Source organism: Scylla paramamosain, chromosome 12 (genome assembly GCF_035594125.1).
Source record: "Scylla paramamosain isolate STU-SP2022 chromosome 12, ASM3559412v1, whole genome shotgun sequence".
NCBI classification, from domain to species: domain Eukaryota; kingdom Metazoa; phylum Arthropoda; class Malacostraca; order Decapoda; family Portunidae; genus Scylla; species Scylla paramamosain.
In genome coordinates, this window is record NC_087162.1 from 7,162,154 (window position 1) to 7,176,055 (window position 13,902).

General features: G+C 40.8%; 1 protein-coding gene across 4 annotated transcripts in view; it reads right to left on the bottom strand.

Annotated features, from left to right (window-relative positions):
• The window catches only part of LOC135105636 (regulator of nonsense transcripts 2-like), a 63,217-nt gene extending 51,546 nt beyond the window's left edge, over window positions 1-11,671 (bottom strand). For 2 of the 4 annotated variants that reach the window (XM_064013991.1, XM_064013988.1), the window contains exons 1-2: window positions 11,487-11,671; window positions 7,664-7,795 (exon numbers count right to left, since the gene is read on the bottom strand). In XM_064013991.1, coding sequence (XP_063870061.1) covers window positions 7,664-7,772 — 109 coding nt within the window. In that variant the 5' untranslated portion in view covers window positions 7,773-7,795; window positions 11,487-11,671. Of the gene's footprint in view, window positions 1-7,663; window positions 7,796-11,183 lie in introns of all 4 variants that reach the window. The other 2 variants (XM_064013989.1, XM_064013987.1) reach the window with 1 other exon arrangement.
• Between the last annotated feature and the right edge of the window lie 2,231 nt (window positions 11,672-13,902).

The following is a 13,902-nucleotide window of genomic DNA, read 5'->3' on the forward strand; positions in this document are numbered from 1 at the left end:
GTTGGGCCCAGTTGTAGTGTGTTGGACGACGTTTGTACCTCACCCAGGCTTCGTGTTTAGCCTCAGCGGCCACTCGGCATCGGTAACCAAACCAAGCAGGGTCATTAGGCCTAACGAGGTACCTTCTGCTGGGGACGTGTTGCTGCTGGAGGGCAAGGAGCTTGGTGGTGAGGGCACGGGCCTTTTCCTCCGCGTTGCCTATCAGTAGGGCGTCCCAGTCCAAGCGAACGATGTCGTGTCTCAGGGATGCCCAGTCAGCCTGCTCCCACAGCCAGATAGTGCACGGGGCGGCGGCCTCCCTCGCTATATCCAGCTTGACTCGTGCCAGCACGGCATGGTGGTCAGAGGTGCCCACCGTCCCCAGTTGATGGCAGACGATGCTGGAGTCAGGGAGATCTGTTAGCACAGGGTCCAGCGACCTTCCCCTCTCATGTGTAGGGAAGGACACGTGGTTTGTCAGACCCTGCACCATCAGGAGGCTGTTAAAGGCATCCTGCTCCAGGTGGAAGTTTAGATCCCCCAGAATCATGACGTGGGAACACTTGTGCCGCTGTAGCATAGTGTCCAATTCCTCCGTCAGAAAATCCAGCGCTGAACGTCCTTGCCTTGGGGGACGGTACATGACTCACAGGAGGAGTCCTGTGCTGTCATTTATTACCACTCTGAAGAACAGCGCCTCCATTCCTTCAGGCAGCACCACGTCAATTTTTTGAGTTTGGAGGCCGTGTTTGAAGCAGGCAGCCACGCCTCCGCCCACTCTATGCTCACGGTCCTTCCTCATCCACTTTGTGTAGCCCGGGATGTTGCCAAACGTCGGCTCCACCTCACCACTGAGCCACGTTTCCGTGACGGCAACAATGTCCGCGTTGTGTCGGAGGACAAAGTTGTGGGTGAGGTCACCAAGGTTGGTGCGAAGACCCCTCACGTTGGCCGACACAACAGTCAGGTGTCGGCTGAGGTGGCCAGTCTTTTGTTTTTCCTTGGCGCTGGTTTGACTTAGGGCTGCCATGGCAGGGGGAGGCGCGTTACTGCCTTCCCTGCCACATGAGTGGGCTCCAGTCGTGGTGTTGCCTGGGTTGTGGTTGCCATGATGGTGGGTAGGGGTGGAGAGGGGAGTCTCGAAAGGGCAGCTGAGGTTGAGGATTTAACTCTTTTCTCCATCCTTCTATCAGGACCCTTCTGAGAATCGTTTCCTGCCTTATATCAGCAGTGCGGCTGTAACACACCTCGGATGTGTGTCCGAGGCAGGAGCAGTAGTCGCAGCGTGGTCTGTCTCTACCTCTGACGACCCTTTGGGATCTAAGATGATGTGGGTGGGGCTGGGGTGCGGGAGGGTTGGGTCGCGCACCTGGTGTGGCGGAGTGAGGTCCTAATCGCTGCTGACCTCGTTTCTTCCTCCTCTTGTTGCTGCTGCTCCTGTTGTTGTTGTTGTTTCTGCCATTGCTGATACTGTTCCTGTTGTTACTGTCGTTGCTGCTGCTGCTCCTCCTCCTGTTGTTGATGTTGGTGGTGGTGGTAGTGGTGTTGGTGGCGGCAGCGGCGGAGTCAGTGTCGGAGTCGGCAGGTGTTGATGCTGCTGCGGCGACTGTGGTGGCGGTGGCAGTGGCAGCAGAGGTAGCTGTATTTGTGGTGGGGTCTTCTACTTCTACTGCCTCGTGTCTAAGAGGTCTGGGCTTCCCTGATCTCCACCACTGCCTCCAGCGGTCCGAGGAAGCACACGCGTTTTCCCAAGTTCTGGCGATTGAGAGAGGGGTGGCTGTTGTCGCCACGGAGCAGGTGGCGGTCTTTTCCTCATTCTCCCTCGCATCAGTAAGAGCGTCTATAAGCCCTAATAGGTCTATCAATTGTGCCTTTTTGTTAATTATCCAGTCTCTCTGTAGACGGAGAGACTGAATCACATTTTTATCTTTCATTACGTGTTTTTGTAGCTGGATAACAGTGGCGACGAGCTCATCTTTCTCCAGCTGCGACAGGTGTTGCCTCGCGTCATCATTCACTCCATCGTGTAGAGGTGTGGATGGAAGGTCCACTTCAGGGTTTTCACTAATGTAGACCACTTCATCCGCTAAACTGGCTTCATGACGTAGCTGCTGTGTGTCCTTACAAGTGTAGGTCTCTCTGTCACCTAGGCAAGCTGTGTGGCACACGTTAGGACATTCGTTACTGCCCTCACAACTCACGTAGGGGGCTGATTTGGTAGCCGCCCTACCACACACGGCACACCATCGCTGAGGACAATATCCCGGGAGATCACGCCTCTTGATGAGCCTGTGTTCCGCCATTTCACGTAGAGATGGAGATTTGCGTTACTGAAGAACTGATCTGAATGCGCGGAGCACACTGAAAACACGTCCGTCCTCCACGGCGGTGACCTGACCTCTCTCTGTAACTTCATCTCAAGTTTCCTTTTTGACCATTCTGTTGCTGCAGAGGTAGACAAGTAACTGTTCTTCTCCTAAATCTATTAACAGTGGTGTTCCTCATGATTCTGTCCTGTCACCCACTCTCTTCCTATTATTCATCAATGATCTTCTAAACCAAATTTCTTGTCCTATCCACTCCTACACTGATGATACCATCCTGCACTTTTCCACATCTTTTTGTAGGTGTCCAACCCTTTAGGAAGTAAACAGTTCACACAGGGAAGCCACAGAATATAAGGATGAAAATGACCCAGGAGTGACCTCCAAGAAAAAGAAGACTGTATGGGCAGACATTGTTGCCCATCTAAATAAAGAATGCATACATTCTTTATTTATACAAATAATATGCATTTACTTATACAAATCATATGTGCTCTCTCTCTCTCTCTCTCTCTCTCTCTCTCTCTCTCTCTCTCTCTCTCTCTCTCTCTCTCTCTCTCTCTCTCTCTCTCTCTCTCTCTATATATATATATATATATATATATATATATATATATATATATATATATATATATATATATATATATATATATATATATATATATATATATGTATAAACATACAAAGATGTGTATGCAAGTATGTTTGTATATTCCACCTTTGCTGACAAAGCAAACTTCACTTCTAACTCTGTAGAAATCCCTTCGATGTATTTATATTTTTTGGCCACTTTGAGAACACTTCCAGGAACAAACACACAACTTAGTCATTTTAGAAGTTAGGGGCAACTTTGAAAATAATCTTTTCTTTATTAAGAGGGTAACTTTTAGCTTTCAAAGTGCTTATTAATATGGGCCCTGCACAGATGATTTTGTGGATGTACACTGTAAAAATGTCATACACACAAAGCAGATGCAGGTTCAACTTAGAAAATGCCTGCAGGTGCAAGGCCAGTACATGTGCACTTGTTATGGGGTGCAGGAAGACATTTTCTGTGAATTTTTTTTTGTTTATATGATAGCCATGGCCTTCCTCTTCTTATTAGCATCATACTTAAGCACCCAACTTCTTGAGTGACATTGTGGCTTACCTAATAAAGTTAACTTTACGTAAACACACTAAACACAATGAAGAACACAAATGAACAAGGAATGCTGCACAACAGTTTCCTCTACAAAAGCACAGTGCTCAATAAGAGTGAAAACAGGTGTGGCTGGGCATCTCTTTGTTTACAACCTGCCAATGCTCATAATTCAAGTCTTTGCTTGTAGCCTGAAACAGTTTTTTTCTAATATGCCTCACTTGTAATCTTAATTACTCATAACCCAAGGCACCACTGTACAACATCAATCATATTGTTTATGCAAGTTCCAAGTTTGAATTTATTACCTGCACAGATGATACTTTTATTTATTTATCTTTTTTTTTTATGTAAGATTGTCACTGGCCAAGGAAAACAAAACTGGGAAAAAAAAAATCCCACTTAGGTGCCAGTCCCAAAAGAGACGTCAAGAGAATCATTAAAAATTGAAGGATAAGTGTCTTAAAAACTTCCCTCTTTAATGAGTTCAAGTCATAGGAAGGAGGAAATACAGAAGCAGAAAGGCAGTTCCAGAGTTTACCAGAGAAAGGGATGAATTACTGAGAATACTGGTTAACTCTTGCATTAGAGAGGTGGACAAAACAGAGACGAGAGAAAGAAGCAAGGATGTAGGAGGCATGCAGTTAGCAAGATCAGAAGAGCAGTTAGCATGAAAATAGTGATAGAAAATAGCAAGAGATGCAACATTGCAGTGATGAGAAAGAGGCTGAAGACAGTCAGTTAGGGAAGAGGAGTTGATAAGACAAAAAGCTTTTGATTCCATCCTGTCTAAAATAGCAGTATGAATGGAAACCCCCCAGACATGTGAAGCATACTCCATACATGGATGGATAAGGCCCTTGTACAGAGTTAGCAGCTGGGGGGGTGAGAAAAACTGGTGGAGACGTCTCAGAACGCCTAACTTCATAGAAGCTGTTTTAGCTAGAGATGAGATATGAAGTTTCCAGTTTAGATTATAAGTAAAGGACAGACCAAGGATGGTCTGTCCTTTACTTAGCCCCTGAAGAGGGGCAAAGTTGAGTGTCAATGAAGAAGAGGGGATAGTTGTCTGGAAGACTGTGTCGAGTTGATAGATGGAGGAATTGAGTTTTTGAGGAATTGAACAATACTAGGTTTGCTCTGCCCCAATGAGAAATTTTGGAGATCAGAAGTCAGGCATTCTGTGGCTTCCCTGCATGAATTGTTTACTTCTTCCTGAAGAGTTGGACATCTAGGAAAAGATGTGGAAAAGTGCAGGGTGGTATCATCAGTGTAGGAGTGGATAAGACAAGAAGTTTGGTTTAGAAGATCATTGATGAATAACAGGACAGAACCCTGAGGAACACCACTGTTAACAGATTTAGGAGAAGAACAGTGGCCATCTACCACAGCAACAATAGAACGATCAGAAAGGAAGCTTGAGATGAAATTACAGAGAGAAGGATAGAAGCAATACGAGGGTAGCTTGCATACCAAAGCTTTGTGCCAGACACTATGCTTTTGATCTGTTTAAGGCAACACCAAAAGTTCCACCAAAATCTCTAAAAGAAGATGACCAAGCCTCAGTAAGGAAAGCCAGATCACCAGTAAAGTGGCCTTGACAGAATCCATACTGGTGATCAGATAGAAGGTTGTGAAGTGATAGATGTTTAAGAATCTTCCTGTTGAGGATAGATTTAAAAACTTTTAGGTAGGCAGGAAATTAAAGTAATAGGACAGTAGTTTGCAGGATTATAATGGTCGACCTTTTTTTAGGAACAGGCTGAATGTAGGCAAATTTCCAGCGAGAAGGAAAGGTAGATGTTGATAGAGTTGAAAGAGTTTTACTAGGCAAGGTGGAAGCACGGAGGCACAGTTTTGGAGATTAATAATATCATAAATTTATCATATTCAAATTTCTCCTCTAAATTCCACTCCTTAAACAAACAACTGGATCACTGTGTAATCAATCAAAACTTAATACTATTAAAACTAAATACACACTTTCCTCAATCATTCAGTAAAAAAAAATCTTTCCTTCATTACATTTAGAGGATGAATTAATTTAGTGTGTTCCATTTACTTAATTTCTGGGTGCATTCATGGATGAATATTTACAATGGAACTATCACATTACAGATATATGCTTGAAGTTGTCTACAACATGTGGTGTATTGTTTAAAGTTGGAAACCATTTCACAGCTCATGCCCTAACAAGTCTTTACTATACTTTATGTTATCCACTTATTACCTATTGTATATCCATTTGGGCTTGCACCTGACTTTCCTTTTTAGATAAGCTTTTAGTAGCTTTGCAAGTTTTTCATTATACATACATGTTTCATTGTTAACTTTGACCCCAAATTTGACATATTTTCAAGTTAAAAACACATATTCCTAAACATATTTTGTTTTTGTTAATATTCAAAACCCTTAAAAGTACTGATAGTCTTGTTAAATTTATGGATAATATATGCAGCAATACATGTAATAATATGAGTTTACATACAATGTCCACATTTCCACATAACAATGTTAAAAAATAGTACTGTATGCAGTGGTTCTTAACAGTGGAATTCTCTACCAACATATATTGAATGCTTAATCCTCAATGGTAACATACTTAAATTCAGAAAAATATTAAAAATTGTTTTCCCAACAGAATTTTTAGGTTCATTACTGCTGTCATATAGAAGAAGTTAAGTCACATTCTATGAGATCCAAACTCATACTCAAACTAAGTAAATTGATGTAAACATTTATAAATACGATAATAAAATAGACTGCCTGTACTACATTATGCAATAGTTAGATAAAAAATCAATCAAGGTGCTCCAGCTCAATAGATGGTGCTAGAAACTAACTATTATCAGTGTTTACTTAACTCTATAATGTTGTTAGCATTAAGAATTTTACTCATCTATTTAAATGAATATCTTTTAGAATTCTCATAAAATAAGTAAATTAACTTAAATATACAGTAGGGTACATGACAAGGAATTTCAATAGTTCCAATGTAGCATTCATTATGGTAACTTGAGAACCTATGGAAAAAAATTAATTGGTTCAAGGGAATAATTATAAAAATTTAAAAAATGCATAATAATGAGCACATTTACACTACTAAATTTCAGATAACATAGCAGATATATACAGTACCCTCCTGAGCTTTGCAAGAGAGAGAGAGAGAGAGAGAGAGAGAGAGAGAGAGAGAGAGAGAGAGAGAGAGAGAGAGAGAGAGAGAGAGAGAGAGAGAGAGAGAGAGAGAGAGAGAGAGAGAGAGAGAGAGAGAGAGAGAGAGAGAGAGGTGTCTTATTTTAACTCAGGTTGTACGACTAGCACATTTGACTCTTGCGTTTGGCAGAAGCCTCAAGTCTGTCACTACTCAGTAGTACCACATCACCCATAAAGCAAGGTGTACTCTCTCTCTCTCTCTCTCTCTCTCTCTCTCTCTCTCTCTCTCTCTCTCTCTCTCTCTCTCTCTCTCTCTCTCATGGTATCAAGTATTAGGCAAGTAAGCATTACATTGTTTGCTGGATGTATGATACTTTTTTTTTGTACTGAAAAATTACAATGATGAATTATGAACAAAATGACTTACAAGCAGCCTTCCAGAATGTATCTCGCTCGTAACTCAAACATCCTCTGTGCTGGTTTGAAAAAGTTGTCTAATTGTAATTGCTTGCCACTTTGAAATTATCCTTCAATTATGGCATCCAGAAGAATTCTAAGGTTTCAATAACAGCTACGCATCTCCAATAGTTTTGGCAAAGTCACCAGCATCTGATCTTCCTCATCACTGCTGCTACTCTCCTGGGTACCAACCATGGTTACCATGGATACCATGGGACAGTATGGTTATAGGAGATTATGATAATTTAAACACAACACATAAAAGGGCAAAAACCAATTAAATTATTATTCCAATTAAATTTTTATAAAATTTCAGTGCCAGCACGAACTGCAAGTTTGTCTTGCTAGTTTTGGTTATTTATTCCGATTAAATTTTCATTAAAATTCCAGTGTTCGCACTAGTGGCGAGTTCGTTATGACAGTTTTGGTTTGTTATACCAATTAAATATCAATTAAAATTTTAGTGTGTTATTGCAGCTGTACATTATAACAACTGTGTATTATCGTGTACTCTACTGTATATTTCATTATGAGATGCTAAGTAAACATTATGATCAGTGAGTGCAATGCAAAAAAATTTTTTAAGGCTTGTCAAAAAGTACAATACCTTTTATAGAAGATCCTGGACCTCTGTTTGTGACTCTCTTTCTCTCCCTCTCCTCTCTTTCCTTCTTCCAGCTTTTGCCACCCTTCCGCTCAGCTTTACCTCCCTCCATGTTATATTAAGTTTCTTTTCAATCTGAAAGTTTAATTAGTATAATCAATCTTTAATTTCTTGGAATAATTACAAAATCTGTATACCCTATATTTAGCTAAATAAGAACAAATTCATATCAGGAACCATTATTGTTAATAGATGTGAATAGTACATACATTCTGAGTACATTAAGGAATTACAACTTATCCCTTGTTTTACAAATGCTAGGGGCAGGTATTCTGCTCAAATGAACAGTAACTCGACTCATGAAATATAGATTATATGGTAATTTCTCATGATTCAGAAAAGGCAAGAAACTATCAAACTTATACAAGGCAGTCCCTTTATGAAACATAACTACCTACATGTTTCCACCTATCATTCTCGTCTACAAATTTACTAATCTTTTAAAGCTCCCTACTGATTCGGCACTAACAACTTGATTAAAGTCTATTCTATTCATCTACCACTTCACCTGAGAACCAATTCCTTCATATCTCCTTCTTTAGCTAACTTTATTAAGTTTGAACCCATTATTTCTTGTCCTATCCTGATTACTGACCCTGAGGATTTTATTTATGACTATGGAAGATATGAAGAAACACCAGACTCTCACTGAAACTGAAAATACAAATAGTATAGACAAGTTATACCCACAGCAATATATGGAAGTGAATGCTGGATTGTAAGGAAGGAAAGAAAAAAATTGAGGGCAATAGGAGAGAGAGGAGATTTAATAAACATCTATAGAATGATAAATGGTATGGAAAATGTGGCCAAAAAAATGTTTTATAAATTTAGACACACAGAGTACAAGGGGACACAGTAGGATGCTGAAGAAAATTAACTGTAGAAGAGACATCAAGAAGTATAGTTTTCCTCACAGAAGTGTGAACAAATGGAAAGAACTCGGTGAAGATGTTGTCAATGCCGTAACTGTCCATGCTTTTAAGATCAAACTGGATAAATGAACTCAGTGAAGATGTTGTCAATGCCGTAACTGTCCATGCTTTTAAGATCAAACTGGATAAATATAGAGACGGGATACTATGAGATTACTCCCCTCCTGTAAACCACAACTAGGTAAAAATAGGTAAATACACACACACACACACACACACACACACACACACACACACACACACACACACACACACACACACACCCACACCCACACACACACACACACACACACACTGCCTACCACATCAAATTACAATCCTTATTAATAAAAGTGCTGGTAACACACACAAGTGATAAATTTCTTTCTTAAAAATCAAAGTAAATCTGCAATGGAAATCTTGGCAACAATCCCATTTTCCTGAGACATGAGCAAAGATGAGAAAGTTTCCAAAATGCAAGATGATAAACAAAACTCACTAGAGAGTGACAAAACTTTGTATAGCCATTTGCACAAATCTAAAGGCAAGGTGCACCAGTGAATAAAATTGTAGTGAAGATGAAGCTGTTGCTAAATCATTAACACTGTTGTTACCTGACACAGCAGGATAGAACAGAATCCTGCTGTGCTGTACTATGTTTCAGATGCAGCCACATGCAGCATCTGACCTGACACTTAGATCTGGCCAGCCATGCAGGCAGTGAGGTCAATCCCAATCTTGCTTTGAGGCTGACCAGACATGGCAGCTGCTCTATCTCAGTACAGCACCAGTTTTTAGTTAATATATTACAGTAATCTACATTGTGTTTCCTTTACTCCAAGGAACACATGGACTACTGCAATAATCAAACTAATACAAAATGATGGTAGCTGTGGGGATGGAGGATCAGCTTGGTGTCACATTGTTCCAAGCTTGTCTCCTCTGTCCACATCCACTGCCTGCTACAGCCAGCTGCTTCAGCCTTCACCTTGTAAAGTGGGCTTTTTCTGGCTACCTGCTACTGCTACCTGTTGTCAGTGCTTCTTCTGGCCTTGTTGGGCTTCCTGCTCATGATTTATACTTGCTACTCTCATCAGCCTTGCCAGTTAGGTTAGGTCAGGTTAAGCAAGTTTGGTTAGGTTAGATTAGTTTAGTTAAGTTGTTAGTTTAGCTTGGTTATGTTAGTTTGGTTGTTAGGTTAGTTTAGTTAGGTTAGGTTATGTTAGGTTAGGTTAAGTTAGGTTAAGTTTAGTTAGATTAAGTTAGTTTGGCTGTATTAGGTTAGTTTTGTTAGGTTGGGTCTGGTGGTGGTGGTGACAACCAACTGGTGGCCACGGGGAAGCAGCAGCCAGTCCTCTTGGAAGGAACATTGTGAGTGATTGTTACTGCTGACACTTTTTTTTTTCTTTCTGGTAGATTTTGGTCAGTTTTGTATTAATCAGCTTTTTGTTTTTACCACAAAACATTAGTTTCTGCTGGGGGGGTCAGGGGAGTTAAAAATAAAAACTAGTGATTTGCAGGAAAAACAACATGCAGATTCATTCAAAACAAGCTGAAAACTACCAGTATAAATAGTTTCAACAGGAAAACAGTAGGCTAGCTTTATCTCAATATTCCCCTGGGAAACTAATGAGAACTACCTCTCAATCCAAATACAACAATACATTGTAAGTGAAACAACATCAAATTTTAAGGAGATATATGAGCCAAAAAATTCACAATTCATTTATGTCTTTTACAAATTCTCAACAATCATGGAAATGCTTTTCAAATCAAATTCAAAGACTACTTTTTTTATGGTTGAAAATAGGAAATAAATAAGCTACCAGTGGCTCGGTATGCCATTTTGACTCAGTCTGGGTGCACCGCAGGCTGCTGTGCCCCCATCCTTCCCCATGTTAGGTTAGGTTTGGTTTGGTTTCACTCATTTTAAATTTACTGCCATGGTGGGGAGTGAATATTTGGGTCATGCCAGACTGAATGCTAGGATGTGAAGTTGGACATTTATTAGTGAATGGTTAAGATCAGACTAGTGCAAGAAAATTTTAATTCAGGGTGTATTTTGATGCATTTTTGAATGGAGATTTTTTTTTCCTACTTAGAAATCTTTTCTATTCATGTTTTCTGAGAAAATTCACATTTGCATGAAAATAAAAGGTTTCTAAGAAAAAACTATCTCCATTTTAAAAAGCACAAAAAGAAAGACACCCAGAATTAAAATGTTATTGTCCAAGTTTGAGCAACGTTAATAAAACAAATTTTTACTGTTTCAAGAGTTGGCAGGATAAAAGTATTGATGGACACCACGTCCCCATTCTTGCTGTGGAATAAGAGACAAAGAAAAATGGGGCAATGTAAGAAGGAACTGCATTTTTATTTAGTGAAAATTAACCATAGATCTCCAGGATCCCTTTTTTGTTGTCAAAAATAAGCACAAAAAATGAACAAGATACAACACACGAAAAGAAAAGAAAACATATATACGTGTGAAATAAATAGGCATTCAGGGAGGCCGACCAGACGGGAGACAGAACCAGAGGGTGCCTTACAAGTGTGCCAAGAAGTGTTGCCTGCCTTCCTGGGGTGGGCTGGCTCGATCCTCACCGCGCACACACCCTTCATCCTTTCCTCCTTATAGAGATCAGGGACTGGTAGCTTCTCAAGCTGGCTGCGCACTGCGCAACACATATTTAACATTCTGTCCGGCTGTTGAGTAATGATCAACTTCCATTTCAACTTTTTACACATAAAGAGATACACTATGTGCGAAAGAGGCACTATGAGGAGTTCAGTCTCTAAGAGTGTCTGCCTGCTAACCAACAAGTGAATTAGTCAATCAGCCCCTCACTCACCTCAGGCAGTAAACCCTTGTTGATCCTCTGCGGTTATCACAGGAATACTACGTCACAATAAGTCAGCATCAAAAGTGAAAAGATTTCAAGCGCTCGGTAAAGACACGGTAAGCCAACAATGAAATTATAACAGAACTAACACGCCAAGGCCCAAGAACCATAACAATACTGCAGTATGTGAGCCGTTGAAAACAACACACGTGATAAGGACAACTTGGTGATTTCGGTGCAATGATCTCGGAACACTAGACTGAAAACTACATTTTGAAACAGCCATTGCATGCTTCAGGGGATAAAGTTACTCATTTGGTGGACATGTCAAAAGAATAAAAAGATACTAATAATTTTTTGCCACTTCGGTACGTCCTTAAATATAAGAAATTAAGTTGTGGAATGCAAGGAAGTGATAAGAAACTATAAGAAACATTACTGATACCTTCTTTTTAATTTTTCTACTATATATGAGGTTCCAAAATAAGATTTCGTCTTTTATGAAAACGGGGAAAAAAATGTCATATTTATCAAATTGGTAGTTATCTTAAGTGTTTTGGGCAAGTCCAGAATACTGAGTGGAGTCGCAGGTTATAAAATTATTACCTTGGATTTGTCGGGCTTAGGATGTTTCTAAGTAACATAACAATTCTACCGGTCTATTGCTACTACTACCACCATTATTGTTACGAACGCGTATATGTAGCAGCCCTACAAGCGAGCACATGATTATGATGTGTGTGTGTATGAGGTAGCCTCAAATAAGTGCATGTGTGACTACATGTGTGGGTGACTAGCAGCATTGTGTGGCTCGTTGTTCAAAGGCTGGCGCCCTAATGAAGGAAGAGCTGACATAATCCAATCGGTTGGCCTTTGAGGAACTCTGAGGTTATGAAAGTGTCCGTGTGTGTGTGTGTGTGTGTGTGAGGGTTAGCTAATCATGGAATGATTGTTATATGGTACCGTTTAATTGTAGTTATGTGAGTGTGGGTGCATGCATAGTATAAGTAGCAATTATCCTTACCAGTATTGATAATCTGCATGACTCGTACTTACATCTTGCAAGCTAGAACAGGTATAGTTAAGTGTCGCCTGGCATAAATTGCATGGGAGGCAGATTTGAGATGACCTGTGGCACGGAGAGAGTATCGAGACCGCGACGTGACAAGACATATGGATGGAGTTTCCGTGTGACTGACTGTGACGGTGCGAATACCTGCCACCACTGTACCTGCCTGAGTGTCGTGACTGTATTGCACGGTGACTTGTGTACTGTTGTGTAATATATGGAGATAAGGAGAAACGTGTTTTCCTCTTTCTGCTCTGTGTGACTGTTCTCACTAAGAGTGACCGGGTGAGTCAGAGCCGCAGCCGTTCCCAGCCGCTCAGGTGAAGTCCTTCTCCCCGGCACACACGCCCCGAACTCCGAACGGTGTGCGGCGCCCCTTGCCTGCTGGTGGGGGTACGTTTCACTATTATTACAGCCATCACCACTATAACTACTATCACAATTTTACCTGGTACAGTACACTCCAAATCAATTGTAGCGATGTTAAGGACACACCACCACTGCTAACAATGCCACACCTGCCACAAACAGTAGGTGTGTTTTTCTGGTAGGGCTGGGAGGAAACCGGTTCCGGAATCGGTCCCGACGGTTCCTCTAGGCCTTGCTTGGAATCGGTTCCGAGTCTTGGAGCTGGTTCCGCCTTAACGGTTCCTCGCGAGTACTGATGGTTCATGCTCGTGAGTTACAAATTACAAACAGTTATGCAATGTTTAAAATATCTAATCGTGAATATTATTCAGGAAGTTTTGCAAATAGTAGGGCTGGGCGGGAACGGGTTCCAGAATCGGTTCCAACGGTTCCGCTAGGCCTTGCTTGGAATCGATTCCGAGTCTTGAAGCCGGTTCCGCCTTAACGGTTCCTCGTGAGTACTCAAGGCTGATGCTCGTGAGTTACAAATCACAAACAGTAATCCAATGTTTAAAATATGTAATCATGAATATTATTCAAGAAGTTTTGCAAATGGTATCTACAAATGAAAGAAATGGAGTGTAAAGGAATGATACATTAATAGCGTCCCTTCATCCAGTATTCAAAGAAATCGCATGAATGATATGAAAATATTTCGTTCATGGTGGCCAATAATATGCACCGATTTAGTGTTGCCATATACGTAATAGTTTCTTAACACTGATAGATGTCCTATGACATCATAACAGGGTATAGATGGTAGTGTGTGGCAGGTGACTTACGTTTAAGAGCTAAAACTGCCTAAAGGAGAGGGAATCTGTGACCATCATCCTCATAAATAAATAAAAACCTTATTTATTTATTTATTTATTCTTTTTTTTTGGGGGTACTCAAAATAACTTACTTGTACGTTGTACTCCAACCCTTTCTCTCTCACATTATAACGTA